The sequence below is a fragment of the Micropterus salmoides genome, unplaced genomic scaffold (genome assembly GCF_014851395.1).
Source record: "Micropterus salmoides isolate LMB-PRFRI ecotype aquatic unplaced genomic scaffold, ASM1485139v1 Ms_hic_scaffold_6, whole genome shotgun sequence".
NCBI lineage: Eukaryota > Metazoa > Chordata > Actinopteri > Centrarchiformes > Centrarchidae > Micropterus > Micropterus salmoides.
In genome coordinates, this window is record NW_024044348.1 from 15,458,703 (window position 1) to 15,482,925 (window position 24,223).

At 40.0% G+C, this 24,223-nt stretch overlaps 1 protein-coding gene across 1 annotated transcript in view; it reads right to left on the reverse strand.

The window, feature by feature from the left end:
* rasa3 (RAS p21 protein activator 3) overlaps positions 1-22,527 on the reverse strand; it is a 42,167-nt gene extending 19,640 nt beyond the window's left edge. Inside the window, exons 1-5 of the mRNA XM_038701425.1 lie at positions 22,282-22,527; positions 10,253-10,370; positions 8,083-8,186; positions 6,498-6,592; positions 2,340-2,416 (exon numbers count right to left, since the gene is read on the reverse strand). Of these exons, the coding sequence (XP_038557353.1) occupies positions 2,340-2,416; positions 6,498-6,592; positions 8,083-8,186; positions 10,253-10,370; positions 22,282-22,336 (449 nt within the window). The 5' untranslated portion in view covers positions 22,337-22,527. The remainder of the gene's footprint in view (positions 1-2,339; positions 2,417-6,497; positions 6,593-8,082; positions 8,187-10,252; positions 10,371-22,281) is intronic.
* Between the last annotated feature and the right edge of the window lie 1,696 nt (positions 22,528-24,223).

The window sequence follows — 24,223 nt, forward strand, 5'->3', positions numbered from 1 at the left end:
ATCATAGTGCCACAACTGTGCATACAAAAAAGCGGATGTGATTATCAGTCCGTGTCATTGATGGGTGCACCATGCCAAGTAAGTGAGATGAAATCTTAAATTAAATGAGAACAGGGACTTGAGTATCTTCCAACAATGTGTTTGGCTATGACATGCTTCCTGTCCTCAGATGTCACTTATGGTCATGGCAAAGCCAACTACATTTCTGTCTGTGAGCATTTTCCAGTGAAGAAGTATTACCGCTGTTGCGGAGTACAGCATACGTTAAAAAAAATCCGTTTGTGGCTCCAGGGGAAGCTGTGTGATATCTGATAAATTGCCTCAAGTGATGTCAGCATCAGTTGGGACTGAAGACTACAAGATTAAACATTTTCAAAAAGCTGGTGGTGTGAAGTTAGAAAGAAGAGCGCTTACCAGACCTGTGTCCTTATCTCTGCTTGAGGCTAGCTGCTAGAGGCTACATTAGTTGAACTGTTGGCAGTGGAGTTGCATTATTGATAATGTAGGTGCTGGGTTTTGACAAGGAACAAGAATGTGTGGAATAAAAAAGACAATTTCTGTAGTTTTGATTTTGATACTTTTTATTTTAAACTGTCCATTGAGAGTCTGACAATATTATAGGAGTGAAATGCTAAATCAGCGGAGTCCTCTTGTAAGTAAAAATGATTCTTTAAGTAAAAGTATTGGTAGAAATATGCACTTACAGTATTAAAAGTGTAATTATTATTCAAAAACTGACCACAGAGAGTGTTATATTATTACACACTATGTTATTGGGTTACTATTAATGATGCATTAATGTGTAAGCTGTATTTTACAATTGTAGTTGTTGGAAGTAGTGCTGATTTGAACTTTATATACAGATGGGTGGTTTAATCTACAACACCGCATCATATTTTATGAGATGATCAATTTATTTACTGGTAAAATCTTCATCTTCAAAGTAAAAGGTACAGTATTTCCCTCTAAAATGTTGTGGAGTATTGGTAAAAAGTAGCAATATGTGTTTTCATTTTTGTACTTTTTTGTTGCTGTCACACTTCATGTCAGTTTATTTAAGAACATTTCTCACAAAATCCCTTTAAGTGAAATAATGTGCTTTCTTTCAATTAGTTTGATGCGTAGAGCTGAATGAATGCAGCTCTCTCTCCGTCTCCCTCATGCACGTGTCTTTCTAGAGAAATCTGACTAGATGACCTCCTGCTCTAAGCTCCTTACCCACAGTGTGCTCTGGGAATGGAGCCATGCTGGCTCATCATCAGACTTTACTGCTGCATGTTACAGAAGAAGAGCTGGAGAGCAAACAAGCACACACACATTCAAGCACAGAATAATCCATCTATAAGCATATCAGTTGATCCCCACTGCAAACACTGAAGTTCACACATCACACGCACATACAATCACATTTTACACACACACCAACACACAGAAACAAAGTATTGAGAGCAGATTTATGAGTTCATGGCTTCCACATCCACAACGTATCCATTCACACAGCTGTTTCCATGCAACAAGCCATGCACCTTGGAACTAGGGAGAAGCAATTTGCATGGGGTAAATGTATCCATTCTATTGTGGTGCCCTTCAAAATTCCAGTTGCGTGACTCAACAGCCGCAAGTATCCGAAATCTAAATTTACAGCTCACTAGGAAGTGGTGAATGAGTTAACTAAAAAGGGATTTCTGACACAGCCCAAAGTTTTCTCCCACGCATTATGTAAAACAACTGCAAACTGTATTAAAAACAGGTCGAAAGGTGTAGACTACTTGTGACCACATGTAGCGTCAAGCCAACCACGGTGTTGATTTACATCTATGAGGCTGCACAGCACTGATTCAAGCAGAATGCTAATGTCAGAATGCTAACATGCTCACAATGACAATGCAGACATGCTGATGTTGAGCTCTTTTTTTTTTTACCATGTTAACCATCTTAAATTTGTGGTCATAAACAAGGTGAAATTTTGACCTGATGGTGGCTAAAGTCAGGGGACCACCAAAGGCATCAGGAGGAATCCTCTGGGGACATGAATTTCTGTACTAAATGTTAAGGCTCTCATGGATTTTGAATGCATTACAAAGCTGTGTTTTCAGAAAATTTCTTTACAGTAAAGAATCAATTTTTGTGACTACAGGATGTTGTCAGGAAGATCTTTCTAAATTTCTCTTAAAATATATGGAAATGATTTTTATAAAACTGCAAGTCAAATAAAACTGCAAGGTGTAGAATTGGTTATTATGAACAACACAATCCATGTGAAATAAATCTAGAAAGGACTGTGCATGTGTGTGTGTGTGTGTGTGTGTGTGTGTGTGTGTGTGTGTGTACAGTCTCACCGTGTGGCTAGTTTATGGTTGATGACTCCACTGTCTGTGATGACTTCACTCAGACGCAGCTCCAGGTGCACTTTTCCCTACAGAACACAAACACACAAATAAATACTTTTTTTTTTCAATGACAGTAAAGAATTTAAATGTTCAAAATTCTGCAAAAGTACCTATGAACACCTGAGCGTCTAGTAACACCGGTGTGTCCACGACACAGCCAGGTGCCCGATGGCAAACCCTGCATTTCCAGTTTGATTGTGTGTATGTGAAATTGAGTTGACTTGTGACGCAAGACACATTTCTGCTGAATCTGACAACAATATGCAACTTAATCCACTCTAAAAAATTGTCAGATTTTAAAACCTGTTTTAGGCTTGGTGAAAATCCCCCTTTCACACTGAATAATCCAACGGGTCTCAACTTATAAAAGCACATAATCCTTCATATCTGAAAACACATTACTTACCAAACATGGAGATCCGTGTTATATTGGACAGTGTAGAGTCTACCTGCCTCGCTTTTAGATCTAATTGCCAGTTTATCAACTCTCCCAGTACTCAAAAATCTAAATCCCCAATTTAAAGTAACATACAGTATATCATGTCCTACATCTTATGCACAGTCTATATAGTATTAAAGACAGAAATGGTTGAAACATAAAACACCTGATCCATAGAAGCTATGAGCCAATAATACACTGATTAAAACAAATAAGCCTTCTTTGATAATTTCCCCGCACAAAAGAAAAACACACACAAAAGTGGCATTCCTCATCCAACAGAGACACTGAGTGAAAATAGCTGCGAGCCTGAACATCATGCTGAAGTTATTTTCCCTCTGAAGTGATTGGATTAATGACATAATGACAGTGTAGTGCTGCAGCTGTCTAGAAAAGCTCCACTAATTAACAGAATCAGTATGCAAACTCACAGGCGTTGCTCTTTCTGGCTGATTCAAGCGGAGGGAACAAACACACGCACTTACACATGTGCGCACAGGCCAAACAATGTGTCCTCTATTGAAAAGAGAAGAGAGACACTCTATCTTCCTACTTCATTTGATCCATCTCCCTCGCTTTGTCTCTTCTCGCTCATTCTCTCACACATCCTTCCTCTCCCCGGCTCCTCAAATGAATGTGTCTCTGTTTCAGATCCCTGCTCCAGGGCTACACGTACCATCTGTCTGCAGATGTTACTGTTCACTGTGTATCTGACTGTCAGTGTGTGTGTGTGTGTGTGTGTGTGTGTGTGTGTGTGTGTGTGTGTGTGTGTGTGTGTGTGTGTGGTACTATGTGCTGTCTGTGCATGCATGTGTGTAACCATGCGTGTGGGTGAGCTGCACTGCTGAATACTGAATAGTAGAAAATGTTGCACATGTAATAAATAAGCATGTGGGTAGGCAAGTGAGCGAAGATGCAACAGCTGATTCCTACAAACTACAGATGGCAGTAAAACTGTAAAAAATAAAATAAAGCTAGTTGTCTCTGTCTTACCCCAAGAGAGGTCAAGGTCAAATGTCTTAGGTCAAATATTCACATGTGTGCATGTTTTTTTTAAAACTTGCCGAGAATATCTCATCAAAAGGGTGCTAATATAGATAAACAGCTATCAAACAGAAAAGGCTACTAAATTCACTTTTACCCATTAATTGTGCTTAATTTTCTCCACTGTCACAAACAGTGGCAGACTGAAAACTTCACACTCCAGCATTTGAGTAGTTCCTAATGTTTGGATTAGTGTTTGACTGTGCATTTGATTTACATAACATGACAGAGAGTGCCATCTTGCTATCTTGATCTCTGTATTTCAGTAACACGTGAACATGTGTAACAATGTTAATTAATTGACCTCAGGCAGACACATTCGTATTGCCTTAATAAAAAGTTCATGACAAAATGAACATTTGAGATCAATGTGAACATTTCAGTCAGGACTGTCTCTCAGTATTCCCCAAAACAACAGGAATGATCTGCTTTTACCTCCATCATACAAGAAGTATGAACATACAGTATTTCTTCACATTCAGTAATATCCTGTTATTATTCTCAACAGCAAATCAAAACCACAACCTGCAACACAAGCACATATTTTACCATCTATCACGGCCAGCAGTCATTCATTCATGACATGCGAGAATAAGGAAAATATAGTGATTTTGATAAAAACGGCGTGTTGGCTCTTTGACCTGTGATGGAGGTGAACCAATGGGATATACAGTATACATGGAAAGCAAGATGACTTTGACCCTGCAGGCTCAGATGTTTCAGGTGGAAACATGCTGCGTTTGTTTGACTTCCGCCATGCTTTAAACATTAACATGCAGACACACTATCACAAATCTACGCACATACTGTATGCAGGGTAAGTGTCTAAGGCTGAGTGTTTAGTACATTTACAATACATCAATTTCCATCAAAAATTCTTTATATCTTTTAACAGAAGACAAACTTCTCAAATGTTCAAGCAAGTTTAGGAAACGTTTGCTAAACAGCACCTCCTGTGGCCACACATGACAATTACAAGATAATTGCAAATACTAAAATGTCACATAACTGTTGAATAAATAGTCATAAAGTAACTGAACTGACTGAGTAACAATTCTATATATTAAACAATATCTATCTAACATTCTAACTAACTGACATCCAACATTCGTCACCGGGAGCTATTGGTCATACCAGACCAAGTAAGGTTGGTGCAGCTGAAGGCCATGAGTTGATGAATTCAGTAACGGTGTGAACAGAACTCCCCATGCACAGCCAGTATTTGTGACCAGGTGCTGATCAGTCGCAGGAACATCTTAGATGAAGATCACCTGTAGCTTCTTCAGTTTTGCTCAACAAATTTACTCACATGTGTGTTCAATACAAATGGGTCACATGACTAATTTTCACAGTCTTCACGTGTTTCAACATATTTTCAAAGGTCACCATGTATTATAAAACGTGACAATAATATTACACAAAATTACATCTTTCAAAAACCATGCTATGTTTTTTTAAAATGTTGTACACGTGTTGTTCACTTGTGATAGTCACAGTAAAGTAATTTCAGTAAGGCTGTGTTCGACTGCTTATGACTGCACATTTCAGTTTCAGTTTCAGTGTGTTGTTTTTCTTTTAAAATCATACTGTAAATTCTCATATAAAGCCAGTATTCAAATAATGTGAAGGATGAACAAATAAAGGCAAAAAACATCATGGGGGTTGCTCACATGGTAAATTCAGTATGATGTACATTTCCACAGCACTAACTCCATCAGTACAAGAACAGTCATGCTATACTCACCACTCTGCTGCTCTGGGTTTCTTTTTAAACAGAAATTATGTTTTAATTCATTCCAGTTGTTTTTTCGTTCTCCAATCAATGTTATGTTTACGTCAACAAAAGTCATATAAAGCAAGGCTATAAGACTTTTAACATGGAAATTCAAGCTTCAAGCTGGAGCACAGGACTTTTGCATATAAATGAAGGTCTGTTACATTCAAACCCTTGCCAAACGAATTTACACAATGCTGATTAAGCCTATTACCGCCAGGTAAATGGCACCAAATTCTGCATACAGCCTCGGTGGGGCATGGGATCATACTAGCCCAAATTTCGTGTCAATCTGACAGACCTATGCAGAGATATGACCTTGCTTCCTGTTTTAACATCAATCACAGGAAGCTGCATTTTTTTGTATTTTTTAAAAATAACTTAATATAGGTTATTTATATAGGATAGGTTGATATTTGTAAAATATCTGGAGTAGGCTATGTAGCTATCACATTTACTCTAGCTTAATAATGGATATTTGCCTTGGAACTGTGGACATTTATCTGTATTTTGTAACTATTTCTGAAAACAAGCCTGGTGTGAGCTCACCTGTAGGCATACGTCATGCGCACACATCAACAGAGTTTGTGTAATTACTCTCACTGCCAGAAGTGGCAGTGAGAGTGTTCTGCACTGCAGGATTAACGTCGTTTGTGGGAACACCTAACATGATCTGTGTCTGTTGTTGTACTGATGGAATTAGTACAGTGGAAGTGCTATGTGGTCTCTGTGGAGAAGCTGAGAAACAAAACAAGTGTATATTCTACAAGAAAAGAAGAAGAAGAGATCAAGATAGAGTGCTTTGTTGTGAAAATGTGTGAACGTGTGTGTGTTTGCTCTCTGTACTGACCTGCACCTCTGAGTCAGCGCTGACGGGTTGTAGCTGAAACCAGGTGTCTTTGCCGTGATATTTCTGCAGGTCCTCTTTCTTTACTGCAACCTTGCCTACACACACATTAACACACAAAGACAAATGAGCACAACACATAACTCACTTTACCCTTCCTAAAAAGCCTACGTGTTCAGATGCGAGCTACAAAGAAAACACACGCTCACATACTTGCTGTACTGTAAAATCCACATGCCAATCAATTTTTTTAATGCACGTAGGCACCAGGTGCAGAAATACTCACAAAGTCCACTGTCAGTGGCCTGGAAATGACCCTGTCATTTCAACACTGAAACTAACAAGTTACATTTTCTGTTTACAACACCCACAATCACCCACACATAAACAGGAGCTGTGATAGTGTTGCAGATACAAATCACGCCCTGAGAAAGGTTTTTCAGTTTGTGGTTGGTGGTCATAGACACACATATACAAACCCTGCAACATGCACATTGACACACCCAATAACACAGATAAAAACATCCGGCCCACACACAAAGAGATACAACACTTTGTACTGCTAAAAATCATCGGATAGTACTAGATCTCATTAAATATTTTGCCAATTTTAGACTAGGTTTCATTTTAGGGACAGTTACTCTCCCTTAAAAGGTACATTGTGTAAGAATTGAGACTACTCTTCACCTGTTGAATTCATAATCATACAAAAAAGGGGCAGCATATCACATATCAGGTGATAACTGGTGCTAACTGCTGTTAGCTAGTTAACTAGCTCAGTTAGTTAGGGGACCTATTATCTGCCGAGTCCAGAATGGCCACCAGAAACAGAGTATGGCGAGGGAGCAACGGAACCTGGCTCAGCAGCCTCCCAGTGATCACGGCAGGATCGGGTCGAACATAGCCTCTGACACTGATGGAGGCCAGTTTGATGACAAGGAATACAGAACTGAGGTGATTTATAGCCGCTCCAACCAGGACTGTGACACCGGGGATGACAAAGACATAGCGGGTTCAGGAGAGGCCCCAAGCGGGAGAAGAGTGAGAGGGTGATCAGAGAGGCAGCCAGAATATTTTCACATATAACTCTGTGTATTAAAGATATATTTCAACCAAAACAGAGTTGGTGATTGTTGAAACAGCAGAAAGACTAACCAAGACAGTTTTGGTGAATTTTATTGTGTTTCTGTCGTTTGATAGTGTGTTTTGCAATGAGTTAACAAGACAATCAGGTTTGAATGGAGAAAGTGTACGGTTGTATTTTTCTGTTTAATAAGGAAAATGAGAATATTTTCTTTCTTGACATTTTGTGAGGGTTTTTTTGTTTATTTATGAGATAAAAAAAGCTTAGAGAGCATGGGTAACATAGTGAACTCGCCGCACACAGGACAGGCCGGGGCTAGCTGGTTAGCATGCTAACTTCAGTGTACATCTCTACAACACAATACACAGACTTTGACTTAATGTCAGAACTGTTGAAAATATTAGTTCATTTTTTAAACTAAAATTCTGGCAATATCTGACCCATTGCACCTTTAAAGGAATAACCTGAAATATGCTTATTAGCTTTCAGCAGCAGTTTACTCACCGATACTGGAGTCCCTCCTGAAGACGTCCCTGTCGAAGATGTAGAAGGAGAGGTGTCTGAAGCTACGTGGGATCTCGCAGTAGAAGTCCTCCCCATAGAATGGACTGGAGGTAACACGAGACACAAAGCAAACAGTGATTCGAGACTCCGCTCATCTGATGTGTGTTTTACCACAAACGCAAGTGTGGTTTGTGTTTTGTTATCAAAAGATGAGAAGAAAGCATGTTGTGATTTGGCAGAATTATCAAACATAAAATACAAAATGCTTTAAAGTCACGTCTCTGTACCATGTTCTGTGTTAACTCTTACTTCTTTCCGTAGGTATTTACCGCAGTTATGTTGTACGCGCTATATAGCTCTTACTAGTATTTATTGCTGCTCTTACCAGTATGTATTGTCACTTCTCATCTCATACTTTATTGATGCTTGTATGTTGTTCCTCAAATGTAAGTCTACAGATCTGAAATGTCAAACCACTTTAATTATATGACCAAAAATCACACATTTACAGTGAACCAAACTTATCTCATAATTGTGAGAAAAGGTCTGTAATTTCTTTGGTCAATGCAATGTGCTTCCATACAAATTTTTAATATAATATTTTACAAACATGCTGTAGTTGATTGCTTACCTTGCAATACTTAATGAGCACTGGGCCTCACTGTATTTAAAAGTAGGCAGTCATGGAACCAATAGGCTATTACAGTAATTTGCTGAAAAACATATTTTAATCAATACTTGTCTTTTTCTTCCTTAGTTGGTTAGTTAATATAAAGTAATTTAATGTGGTATGTCATAAAAAGAGCGGCCTTCTGAAAGAATCCTATGAATTAGAGAAAAGTTATAACTATTTTACCCCATATATCAGATCACCTGCTGCCTTGTGCCGTCTTTTAATGACTAGATTATGCACAGAATCTATTTCGTGTAAAAACAATCAGTTGTGTGAGCGCCCTCTTGTTCTTGTGCTCTCACGCATTCTTTAAAATATCCATTAACTGACTAATTGAATGACTGGTTAATCTGTAAACGATTCCTGCTTCTGTAATATTTTTCAGTGTTGTCTGACTAGGTGTCTTTCATCATTCTTGCGAAAAGATGATTGATTTTGTCGATTAATTACATTAGACATAAATTAAAGAGCACATGTATTTGCACGTTGTCATGAGTCGTGTGGAAACCACAGCTTGTTTGCATGACAGCAACATATATAATGTGAACACACTCTACAGTCACAGAAATCAGGGCAATGGGAATCTCGTGAGGTGAGCCCTCAGGGTCACGGCTAACAATTACTGACTTAACGATAGGTGGATGGATAGGCAGGCAGAGGCATGACTGCATTTATAAACAATCCTACAAATACAGGATCCTTAAGTAAATGCAAGTCATATCTGTCAGTTGCAACTCTGTGTGTGCACAGGAAGGATCGCCCTTGTTTCCTCACCAGCCCAGCCAAAATCTCTAGGTTGGGTGTAATCAAAGTGGAAGGGAATCACAATCTATTCAGCCATTTATAATCTTAAGGTAACACTCTTAATCCTACATTCCTAAAAAAAACATGTGATACATTTACATTTATGTCCTTCATCTAATCCTAATATTTTCTCTTAAGTTTGGCTTGATATATGTGATATTTCCACTATTTATAGAGAAGTTGGCTGTGTAACAACACACTTTGATACAGAGCTCTTACATGGCCAACTAAATGTAAGAAATGTGCATATATCAAAAATATTTTCATGAGCCTAGCCCAAGCTATTAAAGGGGCAATTCTGTATTTCCAAAGTGTATTTGTAAAGTGTGAGCCTATGTGAACTGCTCAGTGCTCGTTGAAACTGATTTTAATGTACTAACCGATGAAAAGGTTAATCCATCAACAAATGTGACACGTATAATGAAATTACTACTACTACGACAGTGAAAACCCGACAGGAAATGAAAGGAGAAAGACAGATGGTGGATGACATGTAATAAAGGTCACTGGCCCGACTTGAACTGGCAACATTGAGATGATATGATCAGCATCTTGAATAAGACTGTGACCTTGTAACACCAGCTTAAAAAGGCAGGGAGTTACATGCTGACCTGTGAGAAAGCAAAGAGGATGAGAAACAAAAAGCTGCGTAGAGGACGTAGAAAAAGGGTCAAGGGGGGGCCCTCAACGTACCAGAGTGACTTCTCGATGATCTTGGTCCTGAAGACCTCTTCTTGGTCCAGGTTGACAGTGCAGTAGCAGTCCCTCATCCTGTTTGGCCCCGGGTACGGAGGGATGTTTTTTGCTTCCCCTGCACAAAGAAAAAGGGAGGAGAAAAAGCAGGAAGGAGAGAGTGAGCAGTTATTATTCAGGAACGCTGTTGTAGGCAATAACAATGTGTTCACTCAGGCACACTGCTATAAGTGATTACTTATTTAAGAACACTGAAAGCACGCAAAGTTTAAAAGAAAATAGCGTTATGTAAGTCCACACCTGTTTTAGCTTCAAATAACCTGACAGCACATATAATGAGCTTAGCTATGTCAAGGTGACTACTTTTACACTGGATAAGCAAATATTAAGCCATGCTGACTGAAACAGACATACAAAAAAACTATTTTTTCTTTCCAAACAACATGTGAAAACTGGGAGTGTGAGTATTGTCAGATCTGTGAATGAAAGAATCTGTGTGGAACATTTTCTGAATCCTGCTGAGGTTCAATCTGTTCATCAAACACGTGTGACAGATAGCACTCCCTTTCACAAGAATGTGGTCCAACCACCCACCAAGACACACGCATACACACACAAATGCACACACAAATACACAGGTGGTGCTTCAGTCCCTCAGGATCAATACATTCTCTTTTATGGATCCATAATAGTCAGTATTTGTTTCCTTATTGTGTTTCTCTTGGCCATGGGGACCCACAGGACTCTGTAGTCTATAGTTACATGTGTGTTAGTCCAACATTGTCATTGTTTGCTCCAATAACTTTCCAGCATCTCCATGGAAATCTGATGCTGCCATTCAGCCAACAAGCTGAGCTGCAGCATCACCTCTCACACTTTTTCTTGCTTTGAAAAAGTAACTTCTTCACAATGACAGCATGCGTCTGTGGCTGTCTACAAATGTACACCTTTAAAAGGTGATCCTCTAGAAGCCAACAGTTTTGGCTTGAGAAATTTAAAAATATGATTATTTTTTACTTCTTATATTGTTTAATTTGAAGGCTTTTTACCGGCCTGTAGAGGTAAAGTGTCCAGTATTTCACAAAAAATTGAGCAAGAATCGCAGGGGGAAAAACACTGTAACAAGCAAATGAATAACAATAGCCTGTAACATATAACTATACTAATATACTATTGGTAGCTTTTAGTCAACTTTTAGTCAACTATACCAATCATCATTTCTACAGTCTGTTCAAAGACAAACATTTCTGTTGCTACATAATGGCAGAACAACACTGTAGGGGAGAAAGAGGAGAAAGTTGACATTTGACACTGGATAACTGACTGTAAATCTGTAAAACAGATAGCTACCTTAATATTAATGAAGTCATTTTTAATGTCAATACATCTGCACATAAATGCAGCAGTCCCATTGGACTTTTCAATCAATTTACGCTCTCAACTCCTATAAATAGTAAAATGTCCACCTCAACTAAACTATGTATGGGAAACACTACACTGCACCCATTCACTTCTGACAGGATTTCCCAAAGAACTGCATCTAATCACAGAACCAGTTTAATACTATAAAAGGAAGAGGTGGTGCTGCGACAATGAAAACGTATCATGTGCCATCACACGGAGGAATGAAGCACCCACTAACTTGCGATCACACCGTTTGGATACACACTGGTAGGCTTATTCTGCAGCCATGAGACCAACCAGTTAAGAAAATGTCCTGCAAAAAATGGCACTATTTTAAAGGATATGTGTGGTGGTATTCTGGCCAGTTATGAAAGAGAACCTAACTGGTACATCTCTACCTTTGGTCCATAATTCTACACAGAGGATAAATATAAAACCATGCTGAGACAAGGCGAGGTGATTAAGTGCCCTCTGTGGGGTTTGTAATACAACAAGGTGTTATGGCTGATTCACACAGTGTGAGTGGATCATTACACAACAATTCACACTTATAGCATTCATTCACAAATTAAGACACCTGAGCTGTAAAAGGTGACACACACCCCACTACATCAATTTGTTGTTAAAGGCTGCAACTCTGTCTGTGTTTACATGTTGGAGCAAAGAGATGACGCAAGTCTCTCTTATCTCTGTCTTTATCTCTTTACTTCCCACTGTTATTAGATCTCCCTCCTGTCTCCTCTCTCTCTCATTTGTTCACCCACATTTATTTTATCTCCGTCCTGTAATCCTCCTCAGTCACCCTGCACTCCTGAATTCCCTCTAGTCTCTGTTTTCCAACTGCTCTCATTCATTATCTGTGCGTTCCCTTGATTGGACTGCACCATCCGGGTCATCCTAGTAACCAAAACATCATGGGATTACCACAGCTTTCTCAGCTCTGTGTGGGTGCATGTGTATGTGTTTAATGATGCAACATGCAATGTTAAAACAAATCCGAGCTACTGGAGAGCAGAAAACTTCTAAATAAGAATTTGTATAAAGTTTATCTTCATATTTTAAGGAAACTATGTACATCACATACGCATCTTTTACTCCAAATATTGTATTTTTTTAACATTCCTGCTGACCTTTCTCCAAAATTTCTGATGTGCATTTTTCCAGCAGGCAGATGTTTCAGCCCATGCAGGTGCAGGTGAAACATTTTCTGCATAGGTGGCTTTAAGTGCAGATGTGAAGCCTCAACATTAACATTTTTATTATTGGCCTCATCACAGATATATCACAGACTTACTACTTACGTACTTTTTATTTTCTTTTACTATGTTTACTGTACCAACACCAAGATAAATTTCTTGTTTGTAAAACCCAACTTGGCAATAGTTTAAAAAAAACATATGTTGGTCGAGTTAGTTTATCGATAAAAGTAAAATGCAACAAAATCCAATGGAAACAGACTTAGCGACTCAATCATGATGGTTATACAGCTGCTCTTTTAATCACGTCATCTTGTTGCACCCTCAATGGACCTAGGTTTGCATGCACCTGGAGAATTAGCGCCAGGAGCTGTTTATCTCCATGTGTTCAACTTCAAATTTTTGTATTTATAACAGTAGTAGTGGAAAAACACTTTATTTTGCATTTTCTCTTGCCGATTGTCTGTAAATTTGGTTAACATTTACGCTATGTTTGGAAGGAAACTTGGCTAATGCTTGAGGATGCTTACAAAAAAGTCATCAGTAATATAAATTTGCAATTTGTAGTTATTAAGCTAAAAGATGCAACAACAAAAAACACCAAGGAGGTCCCTTAAGCAGCATCAGCCCAGTCATTAGCACAGTTACAGTTACAGACATTGGTGGCATCTTTAAGCCTCCTGTTTAGGGAGAAGGAAGCCCTGGACAGATGAGTTGATAAGCAGCAGCCTTGGGAAGTTTACTACGACAGTGAGGGTGTGAACTATACAAGTTTCGGTTTAGTATAATTTTATGTTTGTGTTTGATGGAGAGTGAGTCTGTTACAAAAGAAAGGATAAGCCTCTCTAGTAGCCTACCACTCAACACGTTAGATTAAAGTCTTTATTATAAAACCAGAGTCTGTAATCCGCTGTCTCAGGCTGCCTATCATTCTCTCTAACTTTCTTTTTATCACGGTCCATTTGATAAAGTTTCTTCTTTTCCTTTTTGTATGAACCCCCTTTCGGTTTTGTCATAGTCGCCTCCATTTTCCTTTTCAACATTAGCTTTAACCTGATTTCACTTTCCTCTATTTCTGGTCGCTTCCCCTTTTTCATCTCTCTCTCTCTCTCTTTTACTTTCTCCAGAGGAGTGCGTTTGCTCTCCTCAAGATTCAAATAAGCAAAAAAAAAAAACAACAACAACAACAACAACAAGAGCAGCAGCTTTCTCTTTCATCAAGCATCACTGCTGCTGCCCTTGGAGAATATCTTGCCTTGGTATCTGAGCAAAACACACTAAATGTGTGTGTGTGTGTGTGTGTGTGTGTGTGTGTGTGTGTGTGCGCGCATACTCTGTGTTGTTCACGCAAAAACACGGGGGCGCTGAACAGAAGTGCACAGAAATAATGATGACAGGAACACCCCCAAGAGGGCGAGAGTGAAAAGGAGCGGATTGACACATCAAAAAAATGTTGACTCCCCACGTCATTCCTGTGGAGGAAAGTGACGAAAAGGAGGCAAAAGACGGAAGAAATGAGAAAGCACAAGTGATTGAGCCAATGCAATGGACGCAGTGAATGTGCAGCTTTGTTCCTCTTCCTCCTCTGTTGACTAGTCGGCCACACTCACGCATACAGTTACAGAGACGCCGCTCCACTCGTTATTCTAATCTTCTCTGACATGAACACATTCGAGGATACACAGGCGTGAATGCTTTCGGAGGCTGTGCGCTCGACTAGCAGGCCTGGGAAACACAGGCTTTAAGGAAAGGAATAAGGGGGCGGGGGAGGGGTGTTACTGAGAAAAATACAAGCAGTGTACTCAATCAAGGGTGAGAGAGGAGGAAGACTGAGAGAGAGAGACAGAGAGAGAGAGAAGTCAGATAGAAAACTGGAGAGCAGTTAGCTTTGGAGAAAGCTACAACAGGAAATGAGATGAGGAGAAAGGAATTTCAACTGAATCCAAGATGTAGTTTAAAAACAGTGAACAACCCATTTACCCCTGAGTGTGTGTGTGTGTGTGTGTGTGTGTGTGTGTGTGTGTGTGTGTGTGTGTGTGTGTGTGTGTGTGTGTAATGTGAAAGACTGAGAGACACCGTGAGAATGGAAAGAAGGACTGAAACTTGCACAAGCACAATTTATTATCCCACTTAGTTCCTTTGATGCTCCTAAGCAGAGAATCAAAACAAGAACCGAAACAAAACTGTTTTGTCATTAGTGTCTGTCTGAAAATGACAAGGCATTACACCCACAGACGCCTACTCTGTGGATATTCACTGTAGTCACTTTCACAGTAAAATATTCTTCTATCATTGAAACTAGGGGCTGTAACTTGCATTTATTTTCATTATCAATTTACATTTTGATTACTTTCTCTATTAACTGATTTACTCCATAAAATATCACAACAACACTGATTAACACTGGTGTTCAGATCTCAAAGTCATGTCTTACAGGGTTTGTCCTGCAATTTAGTTTTGCACTTTTATAACGTTGGTGCACTTGTGAGAGACTGATTAATACAAGAATGAGACATCCTGACTTTAAGTCCCTACTATGGGACACTCTCCCAAACATCGGACTCCGACACTTCCCATAATGCAACTTGACAGTGCGTATTGTTCGGTCTCCACTGCCCGGTAAATACCCATGTCTTTCGAACTCAGACCCAAATTAGCGTTGGGCTGTGAGGTAATTCTGACATAGGTTCACAGACTGAACTGCAGATGATGTGACACCCAGTGGCCCAAAAAGACCTTTTCTTAAGGACACTTAAAGACACGGCTGTAAACACTGAATACACAGAAAACATGTTGACAGAAGTCAAATCTGAGCTATGTCCAATAAAAATGTGCACAGGGTTGCCGGCGCACGGGGCTCCGGCGTCTGATAAACCTTTAAATGCATTAATTTGTTACTCAAACTGGACTTCCTGGATCACATTTCATGTCTCACCGGTACCAAACAATACGCCCCCACCACCACAGCCCCCTCTGTCTTTATGTGTAAAAATGTTGGAAAGCCCCTTTAAGGTAGCTTAAAACTGCTAAATAATGAGTTCTAAAACAGTGTGAAAATGTGCAGGTGGAAGCAAATGTTTGTGCATTAAATGCAATAATCCAGAGAGCACTCGTCAAGACGCCCAACTCAAAGAATAAATGGGACACCAGTGAAATGACTGATACCAACAGGTAGCCACATTTACCACTTTGAACTTGCTTTAGCTCATCTTGAAACCCACTGTCACCCAAAGCCTGTTTCACCCTTAAATTTCCACTCCACCTGTGTCTTTTCAGTATGAAATCCTCTCCCACTTGAAGCCCTTAAAGGTGATAGTTTCGGTCCTTTGTAAGAAAAGCTGTGGTCCCGTTGCACGTCAGTTACAGAGACGTCCCACAGTGACAGTGTTTCAAAATTACAGCAGCCAAATCCACTTCTCCACTGTCCAAATATGTTTCTAACAATCCCAGTTTGACCAAAAGCAGCTGAAGACGCAGCACCTGGCAGTGCTTCGGAGCTTTGAGGAGGGCAACAGGACGATATGGCTAAAACAACAAACTTTTTATAGCCACCTTTCAAGCCTACATGGGCTAAATGTTTGATGCAGTGTTTGGGTGGAGTATCACTATAAATAGCCTAAAAGTCAGATTAAAAAAATGTGACACATATAGTACACACTGAATCTATTTGTTTCATACTGAACTGAGGCTACATACATAGGTCTCTGATGAAACACATGTATTTTATATGGCTACACCATAAAAATTAAATGGTACTAATTATCTGTGCATCATTAAGACTCTATTCTTCGAAATTGATCCTGATGTATTTAGTATCCTTAGAACATTGACTGCAATTCAGAATAGTTTTCTGCTTCTGACTGTACCAACCTAACACCTTTAAATGCAAACCACAACAGTTGCTAGAGCACCATGAAGAGAGTCAGTGTAGGGAAATGTGGGGAGTTTACAGTTAAATACTGACTGTGCTGCACACCACAATCTCTGTGATAAACCACTGTTCAGTTACTGATCAAACTCACTCTGTATCTAGCGCAGCCTGGAGCTAATGTTCAAACTGATTTGTTAGTCTCAATGGAAAACTTGAGTAAAACCAAAATAGACGACCACAAAAGGCACACCAACAGACACACACACACACACACACACACGCACACACACGCAGTGAAGTTACACTGTGCTGGGAGAAGTCTGCTCGCATCATTCAAGATGCGAGTCTAATCTTTTAAACCAGTGTGGTGTCATGGTGGAGCGTAGTTAGAAGTACATGGAGAGGACACAGTTTAGCCTCAACACTCTCTCCAGATCGCTTACCCTTACACAATTCTCAGAATACTCTGTGTTTGTTTGTTTTTATACTTCTAGAAAAAGATGTAAAAGGAGACCTACCTCTCCCCTACATACATAAACACTCACAAACCTAGCATACACAATGGTGAGAAGATATATCTTTTGCAAGCACAGGAAAGGGAGAGTGAGTTGGGTGTAAGTCCCTGTATGTGGCAAGCTGACATTGCTTGTGTTGCCAGAGGAGAGGAACGCTGTTGCAAAACCTGATTTTATCAGTGTGTGAAGCCATTTGCCACAGACGTTTTTTTAACAGCTTGAAGCTTTTTCACAACAGAGAACCGACATGGTTACTGCTCCTGACACTTCTGGAAACTCGGATTTCTCTCTCTACTGTACAGCATGGTGACTGTTTTCATGCTTATGTCATTGTCAGAAGGTAGAGGTCATCCTCGGGAGGGATTGAGACTTTTCCCATGGGGCAACTGAAGGACATCCTGAAGGAGCGCTACTCTGGGTGAGCTCTCCAGCCCTTTATTTACCCCCTCTGACCCTGCATGCTGGGCCTACGGCGATACTTCCCCACTATTCCTAGTACTGTGTTCTTGTGGAGGAGTGCGGGGGAGAGTTGCTGTACCCAACCCGGATTATTCCACCAGCCTAAACCTGGACCGAAACGCAGTCTCCATCTAAACAGTCAACACATATGTTTACCTCAAAGGACTTCCCAGAGAGCTAGTCTTCTAGGACAAAATACAGACATACATATATGCATGCATATAAACTCCTGAATGTATATATACATTCGGGGTGATATGCAAGCTATTTCCCCCTTACACACACAACTTCTTATGAACATAACGTCATCATAGCCTCACGTGAAACTTGTTATTTTGCTTAACAAAATACATGAGCCCTTCATCTAAACAAGAGCGGGAGTCCTCCATGCAGATAGAGCATTTCTAAAACATTCACCCCTCCCCGTCACTCCATGTCTCCTATTCAGTCTGGACAGGAAGAAGTTTGGGAACCTCTGCTGGCCATCTGTCAAGGGAAGGAGGGGGGCTCTGTCACTACAGACCAGCGTTTCGCTCCCAGGCTCACCCAGCCTGAATCATCCAGCCTGAGGTGCCTGAATTCAGCAGCCCGCTCCTGTTTCTTAGACCTCTGACTATTTGTGCCCTCTACACAGTATGTGATCTAGTGTTCCTTCCTATTAAATAGTAACACAGTTTTGCAGTAACACTACAAAGCCTCAGCAGTGCAGGTCAAGTATGAGGAGAACTATCGACAACAAGGTCCACTCTCAGGCCTATCCAATAACTTATCCATGGCCACCTCACCTGGTAACTTTATCTAGCAAACTATGAATATAAAGAGACCATGCAGCAAATGCACCAACGATAACAAATTTTTGTGTTTGATTATTGCACAGAGGTATCTGGTGTGTCATCTTGAATACAAAATACACTTCCTTTAACCCCTGAATGTCCAGTTACCCCTTTTAATTTAGCTCTTGATGTAGCATTAGAGCTGCTGTAATCAATATTATTATATTAACAATAGATCAAAATGACTGTGTAATGTGAAAAAGGGGTCAGGGTTTAAACTGATTGTTGCTCAATAAGCCACTGTATGGAACCAACCCAGCACCAAAAACACAGTGGAGCATTTAGCAGCTAACGAGCTCGATATTTTTCTTAGATGTTGAAAATAAGCAACTGTTTGCTAACAAGTTCACCACATCAATTTAAAAGGTGCCAAAGTTGCCTTTAAAGCTTACACAAAATCTATTATTGCAGGTTTAAGGTTGCAAAAATAATTTTATTCCATATTGTATGACAGAATCATACTGTCTATACTGTATTTTCAGCTTCTTCCACTATTTAATCTATATGTTCAAAGCAAAGTTTGGCTGCACAGAATGAGATTGTAATCATTCCCCTACTGGCAGGTGGGTTTAAGATGTAATTTATTTTTACACATTTCAGTGCAGGTTTATACAGTCATTTGCACCATGATACAGTTTAAAGTCTTTTCCAGTGTTCTGAATCTGTCGGAGTTTGTCAAACTATGTTTCTAGCAGTGACAGAGAAGTCGAATAAACATATGTTGTTGTTAATTAGAGCAAAGTCCCGACTCCAGCTGTGCCACTGAGAATTCTCGTCTCTCTGAGCGCTGACAGAGACACAATCGCAGACAGATGAAGCACAGGCTGCTCCTGTATGTGAGACACCACCTCTGTCCCTCGCTCAGTGTCTCGCTACATCTGCTTTGCATTAGCTTGTTGCCATGCAGGAAAAAACACAATTCTTTTGTAGTCTATTCCAGCCAATCAGGAAGTGAATTGGGGGTAGTTTCCTGTTTCCTGTGTTCCCCCAGACAGTATGGACTCGGGCCCAGTAGCCCTGTTCGGTTTCCAAAAATCATGTGTTCCTCCAGGAAACGGAAAACAGTCATCCCCATAATGTCATTGCTCCCTCTCTCTCTCTCCTACACATATGTGGCAGATTTTCAGCTCTGAGTCATCATCCAACTGCAGTCTCATGCCAAAGGACAAGACTTTGATGAAAACAATGTGACGCAAGGGTTACATAGACATTACCGGGAGAGGAGCTCAGTGGGGATCTGACTGACAGCGAGTATGACTGCTGCTAGGTAACTACAAAGTGTAAACTCTACTGTCTCCACTGTGGGACATAACAGTCGAACAAGGACTGATGAAACTCAATAGTCCAAGCTCCACAACATAAATATTCTTCAGGAACATCAGTAAACTGTAAAGACATACTAATAATGCTTGTTTCCAAATAACGAGACGTCATTTTGCTGGTGGAGGAATGTAACAAAGTACATACACTCAAGTACTGTACTTAAGTACTTGTACTTTTGTTAAGTATTTCCATTTGATGCGACTTTACACTGCTAGTCCACTACATTGACTGAAAATAGTGTACATAGAGTCCACGTCTTCTAATGTCTTGTTTTGTCCAGGCAACAATCCAAAAACCACAGATATTCAATTTACGATAATATGAAACAAAGAAATGCTTAAAATCTTTACAACAGCAGAAAACAGCATTTTTTTAGCATATTTGCTTGAAAAACGACTTTAGCTATGATGCATTAGTAATAATTAAGTAATATTATAATATAATAGCATATAACACATGGCATTTTTCTGCATTAAGTAGTTTTGATAGTATATTCAGTACATTTTGGTCATGTACTTTCAATTGTAACAGAGTACTTTACAGTGTGGTATTGCTACTTTTAGTAAAGGATCTGAATGCTTCCGTGTTTAGTAAGCAGGCTTGTGTATAGGAAAGGCGTTAGTGATGTGGCAAGAGGTCATCCACTCATTCAGTTTTCATTCACAGGAAGTCAACGCTGCTGGCTGACTGAACATTCATTCAGAAAGTGCAGCAATCTAACAAGACCTTTGTGATTTAACATTACAACTCTCACTCTCAGGTCTGAGCATATTATCTCAATGGGGCTGGATTAGATGATAAACTCAAGGCAAGGTGGTTCTCCCTCCAGCTGATTCGCAAGGGCGCAGCAGCCAACTTCAACAGCAGGTAGCTTAAAAATACATTATACACACAATAAAAATACAGCCTAACTTTGTACATGAGCTCCAGTGAAAAAAGGGGCCACAGGAGTGTTTTTGTCTACTGCTAACTGGTATCATCACACAGCCCCACAGCTTGTATGTTTGTTGTCATTCTTTTCCTCTGCTCATCCCTTCTGTCGCATGTTTGGAGTCAAAACAAACTGGACAGCGCAGCCAGGATGAACCGGGTGCCAGATGTCCATGAAAACCGAGAGCAGACGGTCCCAAATGTCATGTATGTCCCGTATTGACCCGAGATAACACAGAGGAAGTGATTGTTTATTTTGTATGTTTTGATATTAAAAAGAAAAAAAAACGAGTCATAGAACTGGTCCAATTGCAGCATTTTAAATGTCTACCCCAAACAAAATAAACACTAAAATGTTTATTATAATTACAGCTGAAACAATTAGTCTAATAATTGATTTATACTTTCCCAAGCAACGTTACAACAAATGATCTGATTCCAGCTTCTAAAGATTTGCAGCTTTTGTTGGTTTTGTATCACAATACATTTAAAATTGTTGGCTTTATGACTGTTGGATGGACAAAACAAACTATTTGAAGACATTACCTTGTACCCTGGGAACTTATGATTAGTACTTGTTTACTTTTTCTTACATTTTGTAGACCAAAACTAACCAAGAAAATAATCTTCAGATTAATCGATTATGTACATGGCAAAAGTGTCTGTGTAATGTAAAGTAAGCTTAGACATTGTTTTTCTCTACTGTTTTAATATTATTTCTTTCCCCATATTCTCATTATAGTTATTATCTATCGTAATTCAGGATTTACATGTGTATAGGAAAACGTTCCATTATGTAATTACTAGTTTTACTCACAATCAGGGAAATCAACTTCTTGTTGTCTGCAATTTCTGAATTGCATAAAAACACTAAAGCCTCCATTGCAAGCTCAACTCAGCCTCCCCATGGCTCCATTCACAAGATATGCATGCACCACATGCCTCCTACAAACCAAGGGTACCCACTGGAAGCCAGTTAGATATCTAAATATAGAAATCTGGCCTACCAATCAATAGCTAGACAGTTAAGCATGAAGCTCTGGGGGGGAGGCGGGGGGTGCAATAACATAAATGTGTGGCTGCAGTTAAGCTGTGATAAAGGTTTATTTGATCTGAAATGTCCATAAAAAGCATCTGGATCTGTGCAGTTGTTAAGCCTTATTTTCGCATTGCCTGCTAAATATCACCCAGCGTGTTCAGATCAGTTCCAAGTCTCCATATGTACACATCTAACACTGGTTTCTTATGGCAGCTGCCAAATTTCCAGAAGGCATTAATTCTCTCATTTTTTTTCCCTTTTACATGTTCAGTTTTACAATTTGCGGTTCACAGACCGTGCGCTGAGGGTAAAGGGTGTGATTTGAATCGCAATAACAGAAGGAACAAGACAAATCTGTCCCACTCCAGTCTCCAGCCCGCACTGCCTGCCCGCTTGGCCCGTTAATATGGAGCCATCCATTGAGGCGCTCAGACTGGGGGTAGGGATTTTTCTTCTTACCTATTTTTATTTTAACGCTCTGGAAAACCCGGAGACCTTCCTCTTCTACCGCCATGCTTCAACCGTGGCTCTTTTCCTTTTGACGACTACAAAAAGACAGTCCTCCACGGTGGTCGGTTCTGGCCTCTCCAGCGCACGGATATTCCAGGGGTTTTGCACATCTATGCTCTCCGAACAGCGATCATACTCAAGCCCGACCGCTGCTGGTGCTGCTGGCTGGTTGAGAACAAGCGAGCAGATTCAGCAGCAGCAGCAGCAGCAGCGGCGCCAGTGGAGGTGTGGCTCCGCACAACACCGCCCACACATAGGTATGGAAGGGGATCCGTGCCACAAAGAGAATTGAACCTTCGCTAAGCTATGCTCATTTTCAGGTTCATATTCATATTTTTGATTTATTTATTTTATTTAACCTTTATTTAACCAGATGATCTCATTGAGATTTAAAACCTCTTTTCCAAGAGAGACCTGGCCAAAATAGCAGCATATTGACAAAGCACAGTAAAAATTATTGTTTGTATTTAGGAGTTGTACCAGAATAGATTTAGTTTACATGGTTTCATTTTCAAAAAACACCATATTTTGGTAAAAGCACGTCTCTTTTCACCCTGTGTGTTGTATGCTTAATTTTAGCGTGAAGCAGGTAGTTGATCCAAAACAAAGCCATTTAGCAGGTAACTGTGGCTTCAGTTCAGCTGTAAATGATCCCGAAATACAGGCAGAACAACCCAAACCAGCTGTAAATGTAAATGCTCTGTATTTGTATAGCGCCTTTCTAGTCTTTGTGACCACTCAAAGTGCTTTAACACTACATCACATTTACCATTCACACAGGCAACCTGCTCTACCTCTTCAGCCACCGCCGCTCCATTTAACTGTGCACTGGTAACATTGGGTAAGGAGGGTGGGGTTGAGTGGAGGCAGCGGGCAGACGTCTTGATACTGTGTGTGCTGCAACTTAGTGTGTTTCTCCACCAGTGTAAGGGGGTGCCACACTAGCTGCTAGGCAAGCATTATGACGCGTGTTACATAATGACACAGACAGGCCTAGGTTACTGGACTACAATCAAGCTATTTTCAGGCAGTTCAGAAACAGTGAAGGCTACGAGAGATGGTAACTCCTTTTGGGGTGGACTTGGGGTTTTTTCATTTTACAAATCTTTACTATCACATGAACAAAAAATATATATAACTCAATAGAGGAAGAGGGAACGTCCAAAAGCATAACATGACCTCTTTAAAGGGAAAATAAAGTTTCTATATTTGTTCATGTCTTCCACTATTTAATCAATCATTTGTGACAAAATGTTTTTTTCTCTCTTTTTGTTTTTCATATGACCATCATTACTGTGTAACTGAGAATTACATCCAGTATCTTGTTTCTCAGCACAAGTGCCAAATGGCCACAGTATGTGTAGTTATGAATGTATGTACTCGTGTAATATTTAATTTGTAATTAAAAGTGAATATCCTAACTAAATAGCAAGAGCAATATGCTAACAAGCAAACTTTGGCAGCAGCTACCAACACATCAACACACCCTGTGCCAAGTACCATCCACTACCAAAACCAGTGGCCAACAGACATCTCTATATGACCTACTTGATCCCCTTAAAACATAGCAGCATTAGTGTTGTGGATGACACTGCTTCCACTTATCCTGCTCTTCCTTGGCGCTAATAACCCCTCATATATCTGCTTCGATGTTCCTACTCCTCTCTGGCGTTAATCACCCCTCATAATGGCTACAGCGTCATATCGATGGCTAGACTCTGAATTGACAAAAACTAGCTCATAATGTTGAATGGTTTAGAAAATATAATTGTAGCCGCTGGCAAAGCTAGCTCACCATGCTCCAATACATCAGATCTTGTATTTGTTTCTATCTGAGAATTGGCAGTGCATCATCGGTGGCTGTTCAGAGAGTGTGACTTTTTTTACTCCC